We start from the raw sequence: 15,035 nt of genomic DNA, 5'->3' as shown, positions 1-15,035 counted from the left end.
CCTTAGCAAAAAGTAGTATACTTAAAGTTCATTTTATTAAGTATGCTTCAGTATAAGTATAGCAAGTATACTACAGACCATGTACTTTTAGTGTACTAGAAAGTATACAAATTTAATACTTTTTCAGACTAAATTGGAACATTTCAAGTTTATAAAAGTATACTTTAAAGTTCATTTTAAGTTTGCAAAAGTACACTTTAAAGTATACAACAAGTACACTCATCTATATACTATCAATGTACTTGGTATATCCCTCTTGCATGCTTAAAGTATACCACAAGTACACTTATCGATATACTTCTTTTTTTTTTACCTTTAATGGATAGGACAGTGTAGAGACAGGAAATGAGCAGGAGAGGGATCAGGAAATTACCTTGGGTTGGAATCGAACCCAGGTCCCCAGATTTATGGTATGGCGCTTTAGTTGACTGAGCCACAACACCCCTTAGTTACATACTTCAAGTCCCTATTTTTAGTTTATTATTGTATACTTTAAGTATACTGTTATAAACGTTGGTTATTTCACTAGTTTACTTGTTATACTTTAAGTTTGCTTGGCATATTACTTGTAGCCTACTATTTATATACTGGAAATATACTCCTTAATGTATTCTTAAAGTTTACTCATACTGTATGTACACAAGAGTGTGATGCATTTACAAAATCACAAGACAGAATGTTGAAAACAAGTTTGATATATTTTCAAACATTTCAAAAATAAAGACCTATGAAATCAAGTCCTTCCTTACTGGAGAAATTGATCAATAAAGTCAAGTCAAAAGTTGTTCTGTTTTTGTGTATGATTTTAAGGTACATAAAGATAATGCAATTGAGCACACATACTATATACTGTAAAGTTTTAAACTCCAGCATTATATTATATTAATATATAAATTAAATGTTAAGCACGAGTCAATGACTTGACCTTATTATGCACTTGGAGCAAGATATACTAAGTATTAGTACTTTGTGGCAGAAAAACGTGAAAAGTATACTAAAGTATACGTTTTAGTATTAAAGTATAAGTCTTAGTATTAATGTACTTAGTCTTAGACTTTTATTTATACTTTTCAGTATAAGCCAAGTATACTTCACTATACTATTCTTAAGTATATAAAATATAGTTTGTAAAAAGTCAACTTCAAGTATACTTCTGCAGTTTTAGTAAAAAATAAGTATACTCATAGTACACTTGAATAAACTTCTTTTTGCTAAGGGATATTATTACTAAATTTGTCAGATTAATAATGTAAGAAACAGTTTTGTTGCTATTGCCATCTAGAGTGTCTGTCAGAATATGATGGTAGACGTTAGTTTGTCTGTCAGATTTTGATGATCGAAACCGATGTGTTTCTATTGTCATTTAGCACGTCTGCCATGTCAGGCTTTTATTAATTAGTTACCAGGACTACTGTCCTAAAATTTACTGTGAATGTCCAAGACCCCAAATGCTACTAGAAAAACTTAATAGAATGATCAAAATAATCAATTCAGCAATTTAAGGAGATGGGACTTAACTGGCCTCTGTTATGGTAGAATCTGCCAGAAACAAATCGCGAGCAGCCATCTCAATTGAATTTCCACTCAACCAATTTCTCGAGCATACAATATATCACATTTTTATAAATACAACAGTGTTCCCTGTTTGCAGACATTACGGTTGACTACCAATCATTGGTATTGAATGTAACTCCTCAAAAGTATTATATTATATTGCCTGGCAAAATGTTCTACCTGTTAACGGATTCTAATAAAATTGTAAAAAAATTTCTTATTTCATGCCAAAGAGAGTCCGACATTGTTATCTTAATGTCCCAATATATAAATACTCCAGCATAATGCTTCAGAAGAGACACTGAATAAAATGACATTTATAATTGTATTTAAAACAGTGGAATGATCCATTTTTTGCCACAATCCCAACAGCACTAATCATAAAATTCTGTTTTTGATCAGACTACATGGACATTTGCACTTGCAACACTGAAAAGGCTTTGAATTAAAGAAGTCCAGCCAGTGTAGCAGATAACTGGAACAAGCTTTCAAATGGTGATACAAGCACCAAACTTGGCACAAATACTCCTTAGACATTATTCTTTTGAAAGAGTACGTGGGCCACCTGAAATTCAAGATGGCTGCCGCTGCAGACTTGAAAATGGGATATAATCTGGCCACTTTGACCGATTTGAATGATCTTGGTGTCTAAAAGTAGGTTTTTGACTATGAGAAATCTAAAAATCCCACTCTTAACCTTCTAGGGAGCTCCTTTCTGCCATTTCTAGCAAAAATATGATGAAAAATATACATAGACCAGAACATATCCTACAAACTATTTTATTTATTTGTTATTTTTAAATGCACAACTGGAATGTTTAGTTATGGTCAATGTTTGTCACTGCAGAGTGCAAGGAGTCAAATACAGAGCTCACAAATGCACTGCATGGTTTCACTTGTCCTCACATTTGCAGCCGAGACTGAATCGGTAGCATTTGCGCCTTCCACGGCATTCAGAGTTGCATCCACATTTGGTCGGCTGTTGGCAACTCTCGGCAATAGGTGGAAGCGTTGTCCAGAAGACCTTCCGTGTGTCTCCACTCTTTGTCCATCCCCAGTCAGCAGGACTTTGTGTTTCTGGTTGGCGCAGTGTTGACTGGCTCCATATACAGCCTGCTTGATAGGCAGCGGAGTGATGGCTTCATATGGCCTCTGCTTTCGAGCAAACATATCCAGCCTGGCATCATCAACACGTGCTGTCACCACAAACTTCTCCAGGACCTCCAGATCATCATCATCTACTGCTGGTGGGTACTGGCTGAGCTTGGCAAAGACATCAGAAGCTTCAGCATACACATCCCAGGTTTGCCATGCAGACTTCTTCCCTTTGCTGCGGAAGCCTGATACAACATCGCAACCAGTGAAGGCATGGAAGAAGAGTATTCCTTCGCTCTTCTCCAGCCCTAAAGAGAGGTGCAGGTCATGTACAGGAATCCATCTCAGGTTCCGTCCTTGGCCAAAGGCCACCCACAACTGGTGCAGACCAATCCCTTGAAGGAGAGGCAGAACACTGATTGCTATGACGAGGACATCTTCTACCTCTACTGCTACACCCTACACCCCAAACTATAATTATTGCTGCAGTCTATACAAACATGCATGCTAGCTATGTTAGTGGACTATTTTACAAAAGGCCAAGCATAAGGCAAAAGTAAGCTTCTGAGTGATTTTATTCTCCCAGATTTGGATTCTACATGGTCAAAAATGTATAATTTGATGCCAGAATCATCCATATCGGACAAGTCTGTGCATAGTTATGGCAAAACGATATATTTCTGTACTGGACATGGCGGCCATCTTTAAAATAGGCAGCCATCTTGAATTTCAAGTGACCCGCGAACTTTTTCAAAAGAATAATGTCTAAGGTGCCGAATTTGGTGCTTGTATCACAATTTGAAAGATTCCTCTGAAATATTATGTTATCTGCTGCACTACAGCCAGTGTTTGATATTTCAAAAATCAGACGTAAAAAGAAACTGAATAAGTTTAACTCACATTTCATGGCACTAATCAGCAAGTTCAACTCCAAGCACAGGTCAACCATCACCGCTTCAGCACGCGTCACGTTCCGTGCCTTTTCATCCACAGATTTCGTAAAAAACTGCTGGATACCCCCAGATTTTGGAGTTGACATGCCGCGTGCAGTCATCGCGACCGCCATGCGTGATGTTAATGTCAGTTCTACACAGTTTGCAGTGCGCGTACGGTATCCATTGCCCTTTTGACTGGGTGTAACGCACGGCCGTTCTACCGTATATCGTGGGAGGAACACCTGAGACCTGTGCTTCACTTGTCCCGATACTGAGCGTTTCATTTCCACGATTGAGAAGCAGCACCATGCGTGTGATGTCGAGTGAAAATAGCGCGAACAAATGTGCGGAATCTGCGCATGTCACGCACAGCATGTGCGGTTGTCGTAAAAATAAATAGCCGTGAATCGCACATGGATTGAAAAAGTCGCTTGGACATTTAAAGGTCCCATGGCATGAGATTTTCACTTTGAGGTTTTTTAACGTTAAAATGAGTTCCTCTGACCTTCTTAAGTCACCCCAGTGGCTAGAAATTTCATAATGTGTAAACCAAACTAGGCCCAACATTTGAGAATGGCGCGTCAAAACGGCGCGTTGATAAGCTCTTCCCTTTACTACGTCAGCAAGGGAGATGATCCCCACGCCCCCCCTCTGGATTCCCACCCACTGTATGGATTGCCCCGCCCAACTCAAAAGTTGCCACCAAACATGGAAGTTGCGCTGTACATGGATGTGACAACACAGAAAAGAGTCTGTTTTTACTGCCGACGGGAGAGCCCCTGAAGACGCAGTGGCTTCATTTTATTTACTCCAATAATACGCCGTCGAGTCTACCTAAGACGGTGTATGTTTGTCGGAAGCATTTTCCTGAGGAATGTTTCCACAACTTGGGACAGTACAGGGCAGGTTTTGCACATCAACTGTCACTGAAGCCTGGGTCCGTACCAAGCATCCCTGCCGCATCAGCCACAAACACCGAACAAGTAAGTGTAGAACTGTTAAGTCGTTTTGCCGTGTTTTAAAATCGGTGCCACGTTAGCCTCGCAATGGCTACATTAGCTGTGCAGCTAACCGCTCCCTGCAGTTAGCCAGGTACTCTGCGCTACAAAACCAAAAAGCATGCAGCATGCTCTGTTATAATAGCCAATCAAAACAGTTTTTACAAAGACACCCACATTCTTTTGTTTAAGTCACTCGTTCATTTTATTTGTTTGTTTGTTCAGTAAAAACCCAAACATTTGTTGAGTTTATTTTATTTCCTCGCGTTGCACCTTAATGACATCAGCGCGCGGTATTTTTCCCTTCGCGGTTTGTTCCTTCTCTCTCGCCATAGTAAGACACCCACATCCGCTTGTTCTGACCCACTGGAGGTAGCGGCACAGTGCTGTTAGCCAATCAGAGGTAACACGTTTACATGTCATGAATATTAATGATAAGACCCGCCCCCACCCTCTACCCTTCCCCGCCTCCTGCTTCTCATTAGCAAAACGACGCACTGGGAAAAGCGCTGAAATGGGGCTTTCTCCCAGGAGGCTATATCTACGTGCCGAGGGTTCATTTCGAGAAAGGCTGCGGATATAACATCCGGAAACCTCCACGAGCCCGTTTAAAGCATCAACAAACCACCATGCCATGGGACCTTTAAAAACAACTCACTGGAATTTTTTAAGACTTTATAATAATTCCGTACAGAATAACACTGTTTGCCGTAACATCGTATTTATGTAACTTTTCCGTACAAAATACGGCCAATCCGTACGAGTAGGCATCTCTGCTGTTTTCTCCTGAAGTGTCACTGGATCTCTCCATAGAACAAACGAAGTCATTTGTTGTTTCCGCAGTGTGATTGGTGGCCACAGTGTGGCGCTGTAGGCTAGTTAGAGGGTGTGTGATGACTCACCGGGGACACACACTCGCATGTCCGGGCTCAGCTCCTCGCCGTCAGGACAGGCGCATGTGTATTTGGGGGAGTGATCGCTGATTTGAGGAGCACGCAGGCACAGGAAGGCACAGCCGCCATTACTCACACCGGCCAGGTTACAGCTGTCTGCGGCTACACACACACACACACACACAACACCATCAATATAAACATGCAGGTTACAGCGAGCAGAACCACCTGCTTCATCAGCACATTTCAGACACGCTGATCATCTGATGCCTTTAATTATTCATTGCTATTTATTTTAAAAAGATAAACTTGCCTTGAACTGGCACCTTACCTGCTAAACCTGTGTGTGTGTGTGTGTGTGTGTGTTGCCCTACACGTTTAATCCTGATTTATTTCTATATTCAGTGACGCAATAACAATCGCATGTTCCGTGTTTAAAACTGACTGCAGTGACCATTTTTTCTGTTTCTTCATTTATTAATCTCTTTCATTTATTCAGTTTAAGTCTAGTTATAGTTTCGCTCTACAAAAGTTTAAATTAATCCCGCAGCACGATATAAAGGGTGATTCTCATGAAGCTGCAGTGAACATGTCCAGGACGCATTTTCCAAAATCAATACTTAATTCACATAAACTCTGATATTTTGTGTAAAGAAAATAGGGAGCACTGTATGGACAAATGGTTTTCATCATCATATAAACTAATTTTTATATCAATTAAACAGAAAAATCTATGGAAATTCTCATTACCGTTATGTGTCCGCATCCCTTTTCTTAATGTTTACTTTAAATCATATAAAAATTCATAATTATATAAAAAAAACACAGTGTAAAGTTATTTTAAAACATCTATATTTATGCATAATATTAATTTTTTTGTGTTGAACAAAAAAGGTACTTGATTTTAAACAAAATAACTGTGTCCGCACCAAATGTTTCTCATTACCGTTTCGTGATTTCACCCCCCTATAAAAAAGTACACCGTGCCTTTAAATTGATCAGCTATCCCATGATGCATCACTTCAGATACAAGATTCAAAATGGAGACAAGGTCAGTTGCTCACTCTTCTCTTACTTTGTGATATTTATGTTAATGTTGCTAAATCTGTCCTCAGTTACACTGTCTATCATTACCGTTATGGTTTAATACTCGTTACTTTTAAAAATAAAAAAAATATATTATTTTATGATTATTATCACAATATAAGGCTTTAACATGTGGCAAAGTTATAGGTTGCTAGCATGCTAGCATTTCAGGTTATTTGTGAAATTAGCCAAGAGTATCTCATTACCGTTACTCAATATTCTCATTACCATGCACTGTGAGGGCAATAAATAAATGTAAAAAAAAAAGTAATTGTCATGGACTGTGCTGTTCATTTAATGGGATATTTTGTGGAAATATGAAATAAATTGTCAAAAAATGTTTTTAACTCATGATCTAGCTTCATCATTTACTGTAACGGTGATGAGAATTATTCTGGATCATGTAAGCCTCAAATAAGAATAAAATTCTATTAAAATATTTTTCCATTAAAAAAAAGATCAACATGGTAAAGTTCACACTCTATTTTAGGCTCTCAACTTGAAAAAATAATGAAATGAGGTGAAAAACTTTATGTTAATGTGAAGGTCTTCATGAGAATCACCCTAAAAGGCGTAATGTATGTGTATGGAGGGTTCCACCCCAAGTCCAGCACCCAGAGACTATACACTAAGCGGAAAGAGGGAGGCTGAGGGCTAGTGAGCGTCAAGACCACGGTCCAGGATGAAACATTGAAAATCTGAGAATACATCAGAAAGATGGTCCCAAAGGATGAACTGCTAAGTGAATGTCTCAGGCAGCAGAACCCTGATGAGGGCGCAGAGGAGGAGGAGGAGGAACAGACAACCTGGAGGGACAAACCCCTACATGGCGTGTACCACCGTCAGATAGAGGAAGTGGCTGATATCAAGAAATCCTACCAGTGGCTGGATAATGCAGGACTGACAGACAGCACAGAGGCACTAATCATGGCAGCACAAGAACAGGCCATAAGCACAAGAGCCATAGAGGCCAGGATCTACCAGCGTAGATCAGACCCAAGATGCAGACTGTGCAAAGAAGCCCCTGAAACAGTCCAGCACATAGTAGCAGGGTGTAAGATGCTAGCTGGATCAGCGTACATGGAGAGGCACAACCAAGTGGCTGGGATAGTATACAGGAACATCTGCAACCAGTATGGAATAGAAGTACCCAAGTCCCAATGGGCCATACCACAGAAGGTGGCTGAGAACAACAGGGCCAAGGTTCTGTGGGACTTCAGCTTCCAGACTGACAAACAGATCCTGGCTAACCAACCGGACATAGTGGTGGTGGACAAAGAGCAGAAGAGGGTGGTGGTGATAGATGTGGCGATCCCAGCTGACGCCAACATCAGGAAGAAGGAACATGAGAAACTTGAGAAGTATCAAGGGTTGAAAGAGCAGCTGGAACGGAGGTGGAAGGTCAAGGGTTGCGTGGTCCCCGTGGTAGTGGGGGCACTTGGGGCAGTAACCCCCAAACTGGGAGAGTGGCTCCAGCAAATCCCAGGAACAACATCTGAAGCCTCAGTCCAGAAGAGCGCAGTCCTAGGAACATCGAAGATACTGCGCAGAACCCTCAAACTCCCAGGCCTCTGGTAGAGGACCCGAGCTTGAAGATGACATGGATATACCCCCCCGCCGGGGGTGAGAAGGAGATTTTTTTTTTTATACACACACTCCCTGGCCACTTTATTCGGAACACCCATCCACCTGCTGTTCTGTTTTCTGCAGGTCTCTAACTAAATCAGCCGATCGCTTGATGCATCAAATCCCGCAGGTACACATCAAGAGCGTCAGCTAATTAATGTTCAAACACCAGAATGGGAAAAACTGCGCTCTCAATTCTCGTGTGAGTTTCTTTCACTGCGGTATGGGTGCTGGTTTGAGTGTTTCAGAAGCTGCTGATCCCCTGGGGTTTTCACACAGAAAACAAAAAAACATCGAGTGAGTGAGCGACAGTTCTGCGGGTGGAGAAAAAAAACAAAAACAAAACGCCTTAAATGGACAGATTGGTTCGAGCGGAGAATCACTCTTTACAACCGCGGTGAGCAGAAAAGCATTTCAGCATGCAACAGCAGGAAGAAGAACACGTCGGGTTCCACTCCTGCAGCCAAGAACAGGGATCGTAGAAACAATAAGTTCCTATTAAAGTGGCCGGTGAGTGTGTGTTATTTGTGATATCAGCTACTGGCTTACGACTCTACACTGGGTTTAAAGCTTTCAACTCAAACAGCATGGACATAATACTGTAACTTTAACCCTTTGATGCAAAACATGGGTCAAAAGTGACCCGGCTGAGTTTTTATCTTCTATATCTTTGCAGTAAATTAATTCCATCATTCAGTATTCGAGGTGTTCCTCAATTAACTTGTTTTTGATCATCATACATCCTTATTTTATTTTTGAATAAAACCCCTTTTTGTATCACGACCCTTCTAATGGGTCAAAAACGACCTGCGTTCATTTTCCAGCTTATTTCATGTACGACTGAGTGTTTCTATGATCTACTTTTGAAATAAATTCATTTTGTCATTTACTTTTCCAAATATGCAGTAAATATCTTGTTTTTGTTTAGCATAACTCATCGTTTTTATTTTTCCTTTCTTAAGTTATGAACAAGCACAGCTTTTGTAATTCTACATCAAGTTTATACACATGGGTCAGAACCGACCCGCATGCATTTACTCCAGCGTTTGGTGGGAACTGTGAATTGTGCTTGTGTCAGACATTTCACAGCTCAGCACAGCGCCCTTTGCCCATCTAATACATGCAAGGAATGTTTTTCAATTGTTCTAACATTACCTTAGAAAAAAATTGATGATGTTTAGGTTACCTTGAGAGTGAGTAGATTACTCGTCAGAAAGTTACAAGTAATTACTATTAGCTACCGAGCTGTTGACATATTCTACTTTAGTTAGCTAATTTTATTGTCGTTGGCTTAGCTAATTACATAGTTAATAAATAAATAACTGGCCCCATTCACTGCTAAAGTAATTACTTGAAACAAATGTGACGCCTCACCGAATCCAGGGACGCATGTCGGCTGAAACGAATCCGAGATAATCTTAAAAGAAGCCTTTTTTTTTCGAAATTTGTGATTTTGGTTTTTTTCCATCATGTGCAAGTTGAGATCTTGAAGAATGCAATCAGTATTTCAGATAATAGATTGTTTTGTTGGAAAAGCATACATTTTTTGTTGCAAATTGTCTCGTTTTTGTCAGGACTGTAGCCTGCTGGGGGTGTGTGGGTAAATTACCATATGGGCCATTCACATGATGATTTAAGTCTTTTGTTTGTTTGTTTTTGCGAATCAGCTGTATGATACGAGCTGAGCTCGTGGCTACTTAACTGCATACAGGCGTATAATTTCACTATGGAATGAGGAAGCTAAACAGAGCGCAGAGGAGCTGAAACACCGCGAAGCAAACAGACGCACGGTATTTACATCGGAGATCACCATTTCTAGCAAAAAAACCCAACCAAAAGGAAGCTAGGACTACATTCCATCGGAGGCATTGGTGTGTGCAAGGCGCCGTTTCTCTTTCTGATGGGGTGAGTTTATTAATCTAAGGCTGTGTGGTTATTTTTGCATGTAACGGAGAGTGTTGGCGTTTCCCAAATTGCTGTGTTTTTTTTTTTGTTCATGGAGAAACACGCGCGTTGGCCGTAAGTTTGTCTTGCAACCTGAAAAAAACGTAAGCGCCTGTAGAGTTTGTTTGACATGACAAAGAACCTCTGTGGCCGGTCTGCGGCTTGAAAATCAGCACGTCACACGCGCCCTCCGTGCGTTTCTTGCGTTTTTTGCATGTAGACTGGCCGCAGGAGCACGTACTGTACGGCCGGTTGTGACCGAGGCTTTACATGAAACTAGCGTTGTGTTAGTTGTGTCATCATCGTGCTATCTTTCTTTCTAACGGTGTGAGTAATTTTTCAACCACAAAACGTTAAAGTATACTTTAGGACTTATTTTTGTACTTCATAATTGTGTTGGGCATACTTTGCATGGAAGGAAAATTGACGTGGTGATCTTTGTTTACATGAAAGTAGCATCGTGCTAGCTAGTAGGGGGTAGGGCTTTCCTTAATGTCATGCAGATGAGCAGCATTATGTGGCCGCCCTGCACCCAGAGTAGCTGAGATGGAAAACTTTAAGAGCAATTTTCTCCCTTTTCTGTTTTAAAGGTCCCATGGCATGAAATTTTCACTTTGAGGTTTTTTAACGTTAAAATGAGTTCCTCTGACCTTCTTAAGTCACCCCAGTGGCTAGAAATTTCATAATGTGTAAACCAAACTATGCCCAACATTTGAGAATGGCGCGTCAAAACGGCGCGTTGATAAGCTCTTCCCTTTACTACGTCAGCAAGGGAGATGATCCCCACGCCCCCCCTCTGGATTCCCACCTACTGTATGGATTGCCCCGCCCAGCTCAAAAGTTGCCACCAAACATGGAAGTTGCGCTGTACATGGATGTGACAACACAGAAAGGAGTCTGTTTTTACTGCCGACGGGAGAGCCCCTGAAGACGCAGTGGCTTCATTTTATTTACTCCAATAATACGCCGTCGAGTCTACCTAAGACGGTGTATGTTTGTCGGAAGCATTTTCCTGAGGAATGTTTCCACAACTTGGGACAGTACAGGGCAGGTTTTGCACATCAACTGTCACTGAAGCCTGGGTCCGTACCGAGCATCCCTGCCGCATCAGCCACAAACACCGAACAAGTAAGTGTAGAACTGTTGAGTTGTTTTGCCGTGTTTTAAAATCGGTGCCACGTTAGCCTTGCAATGGCTACATTAGCTGTGCAGCTAACCGCTTCCTGCAGTTAGCCAGGTACTCTGCGCTACAAAACCAAAAAGCATGCAGCATGCTCTGTTATAATAGCCAATCAAAACCGTTTTTACAAAGACACCCACATTCTTTTAAGTCACTCGTTCATTTTATTTGTTTGTTTGTTCAGTAAAAACCCAAACATTTGTTGAATTTATTTCATTTCCTCGCGTCGCACCTTAATGACGTCAGCGCGCGGTATTTTTCCCTTCGCGGTTTGTTCCTTCTCTCTCGCCATAGTAAGACACCCACATCCGCTTGTTCTGACCCACTGGAGGTAGCGTCACAGTGCTGTTAGCCAATCAGAGGTAACACGTTTACATGTCATGAATATTAATGATAAGACCCGCCCCCACCCTCTACCCTTCCCCGCCTCCTGCTTCTCATTAGCAAAACGACGCACTGGGAAAAGCGCTGAAATGGGGCTTTCTCCCAGGAGGCTATATCTACGTGCCGAGGGTTCATTTTGAGAAAGGCTGCGGATAGAACATCCGGAAACCTCCACGAGCCCGTTTAAAGCATCAACAAACCACCATGCCATGGGTCCTTTAAGAGGTATACACTTTCAAAAGGCCACACATTCTTCAAATATTATCAGATCTCCACATGGAAGGCATCATTGGAAAGCTTAGAAACTGGACTTTCTGAATCTGTCAATAACTCACAATGCCTCCGGGCCAACATGTGTCTCTGGATTTGGGCACAAATTATTATTATTATAGGATTAAGACATTTAATTTTAAATCACACTTGGATGACCCATGTGTAGTCATATGAAAAGCATTTTTGTTCATAAAGTAGGAAAGAAAACATTAAATTAATGATTTGTGGTAATTAAAAACAAGATATTTAAAGAATATGTGCATTAGAAGGGGAAAGGAAAAAAGAAAAGCAGCTTGGTGCTATAATTAGCACAAACGGCTCCAGGATGATCAGGGACTCGAGCGGAGATGTAAATGAAACTGATGGAAGTGAAGAGTGAATCTGATATTACTGCATCGCTGTACAAACAGATTGCCGCCACCTGCTGGGTTTCTTAATGCATTCGGAGCTTCAGGGACGACTTCCTGGTGCTGTTGTTTGACCTTTGAGAAAGCAGCCTGTACTGTAACTGCAGCTCTACCGAGTTTCACTCACCTTCGTTTGACTTTTTCTGTTCGTTGACCCCCTTTCCTGTGCAGCAGAGATCACTACAAGCTGATTCAGGTCACGGCACCAATTAAAACGCGGAGCTGTACGGGAGCGCCTGAGCAGCTTTGCTGTACAGAAACCTCTATCAAGAACCAGCAGAGTTTCTGAGTCTAAATTATGCATCACTCTAATCCAAGTCTTTCAGACTGTTTTTCTATCAGCTGGGCTTCAGTGAAACACTACAATACGGTTCTCAAGACACATTTACTGAAATAGTTGCTCTGGATTACAACATGCAGGGCTCTCAAGTCGAGACACACGCATTTCGAGCAGTTCACATGCTCACACCTTGTATCTCTCACGCACAGAAATTACTACGCCCACCAAGCTGCACCGCTATTTTTTTAACTGTGGACGAAGAACAGCATCGAGCGTTTTCCTGTAGAGTTCGGAAATAGCAGTCAATAAATTGAGAAATGTAGCTACCCAACAGCCAATCAAAAAACAGCATTGTTGTATCCGGGTAAAATGTACATGACCCCACCAATAACTTTCCAAAGCGGTGAAGTGCATTGGACGACGCGGGAGCGCTATATTCGATGAGTCGCCTACAGGACAGTAAAATCATCTCATCATACGGGTAGGATTTTGTATTTCCTGAACGACTTGCACCGCAAAAATAATGAGAGCTGATGTTGGGGAATACTGTCTCCAGCTAATAATGTTAACTATGTTTTTGACCCCTGTTTTTAGTCCTAGAATGAAAACTCAGTGTGATGTTTTTCCATCTCTTCCTTTACTGGGTACTCGCCAAACTGCAAAATACACAGATATAGTAGTAGATCGTTACGCGCTTGCGTTTACGCGGTCTCGGTCCATATGCTTGCCTTGTTTCCTCCTGAGCAGCGCTCACTTTAGCAGATACTCCACCTTGTGGCCAAAAGGAGAAACCACACCTCTTTGTGTACTAGGGATGGCGAAAACTAAAAAAAAATCTTGACCGACCACCGAGCCTCATTAGTCGGTTAACCTATGAGTTTAAACAGGGATGCAAACGGCGCGCCTTTTAGCGGATGCCGCCTTTTTCACGGCTGAATCGTGCAAAGATCCGATTTTTTTTTTTTAGGGGGGGCGTTGGGGTGTCTGAATAATTTCATCAGAGTAAATTCTGTATGCTCAAAGGAAAGCAATCGGATCTGCACGATTCAGCCGTGAAAAAGTCGGCATCTGCGCCTTTAGTTTGTGTGGAGAGATGTGATCTGCAATAACATGCATTGTTGGCTACAGACCGAAACATACTTTCAGAATGCACTGGCCAAGGCAGGACTAAACTCCATGGGCCTTCTAATAATAATAAAAAAAAAACAGAATAGTAATTTGTAAGCTAAAAAGCCTGTGTCTACACTTTTTTTTTTCTTTCGCCGAGTGGCAGCTGTGTTCAACTGGGGCGGGACATGACTGATACCCCTTTTCCACCAGATCAGTTCCAGGGCTGGTTCAGGGCTGGTGCTGGTTCACAACTCGTTCAACTTGCGAGCCAGCTGAGAACCAGCTTGCTTTTCCATCGCTCGCGGTGCTAAGAGAAGACACGTCATTATGTCGTTGTATACGTCATTACGTTGCTGTATACGTCAGTTACGTCGCTATGTTTGCATAAACCTTGGCGCGAATATCGAAGCAAAAACAACGCGGAAGAAGCAGCAGCAGCAGCAACAACAATAATAATAATGGATGACTTCGCGTTTGTACAGCTGCTGCTTCTCGTCGCTTAAAAATGGCGATCTTTCGCGGTCTTGTTATTGTTGTCGGTCTTAACAACTCCGCCCCCCGCTGACGTAAGCGGTTCTTTCCTCTGGCCCAGCAGAGAGTTGGTGCTAGCCTGGAACCGGTTTTTCTGGCCCCAGAGCCAGTTCTTTGTCAGCGGAAACAGAAAACCGGTTCCAAACTAAGCACTGGCCCCGAACCAGCCCTGGAACTGCTTTGGTGGAAAAGGGGCATCTATGGGTGTTTCTGATTTGTTAGCTGTCTTTAACTGGGGCGGGAGGGCGGGACATGACTGAATGGGTGTTTCTGATTCGTCAGGTGTCGTCCTTACACCGCATGGCACGCCCCAAGCGTTTACAACACAGAATTCCAAGTCCTCCGCTCCAAAATCGGCAGCTTCAAAACGATTTTTTTTTTTTAACCGACAACCAAAAAAAAAATTAACCGGTTGACGTTGATTCGGTCAACCACCGGTCAAACGGTCATTGGTTAACATCCCTATTGTGTACTACTTCTCATCACGGAAACTGGAGCACAGAGACTAATTTGTAAGCTGCACAGAATACAATACATACAAAACATTTGAAATGAAATAACTTGAAAAATATACGGGGGGGGGTGGCTTATTCTGTTATCATTTCTTCCTCACACTAGTGTAGTCATATTTCCGTTATCTGTTTTTTGAGTAATGGAGGACCCCGTTCCTTTTTTTTTTTCCCAAAGGTCACCGGTTTGAGCCAGAGTTTGGGAGGCTATCCAAGATAGCAGAATTAGT

The 15,035-nt window shown here is 41.8% G+C and overlaps 1 protein-coding gene across 1 annotated transcript in view; it reads right to left on the bottom strand.

Annotated features, from left to right (window-relative positions):
- LOC132890677 (low-density lipoprotein receptor-related protein 8-like) overlaps window positions 1–15,035 on the bottom strand; it is a 165,274-nt gene that overhangs the window by 11,572 nt on the left and 138,667 nt on the right. Inside the window, exon 15 of the mRNA XM_060927790.1 lies at window positions 5,485–5,637. Coding sequence (XP_060783773.1) covers window positions 5,485–5,637 — 153 coding nt within the window. The remainder of the gene's footprint in view (window positions 1–5,484; window positions 5,638–15,035) is intronic.

Source organism: Neoarius graeffei, chromosome 1 (genome assembly GCF_027579695.1).
Source record: "Neoarius graeffei isolate fNeoGra1 chromosome 1, fNeoGra1.pri, whole genome shotgun sequence".
NCBI classification, from domain to species: domain Eukaryota; kingdom Metazoa; phylum Chordata; class Actinopteri; order Siluriformes; family Ariidae; genus Neoarius; species Neoarius graeffei.
This window is presented reverse-complemented; position numbering and strand designations above follow the sequence as displayed.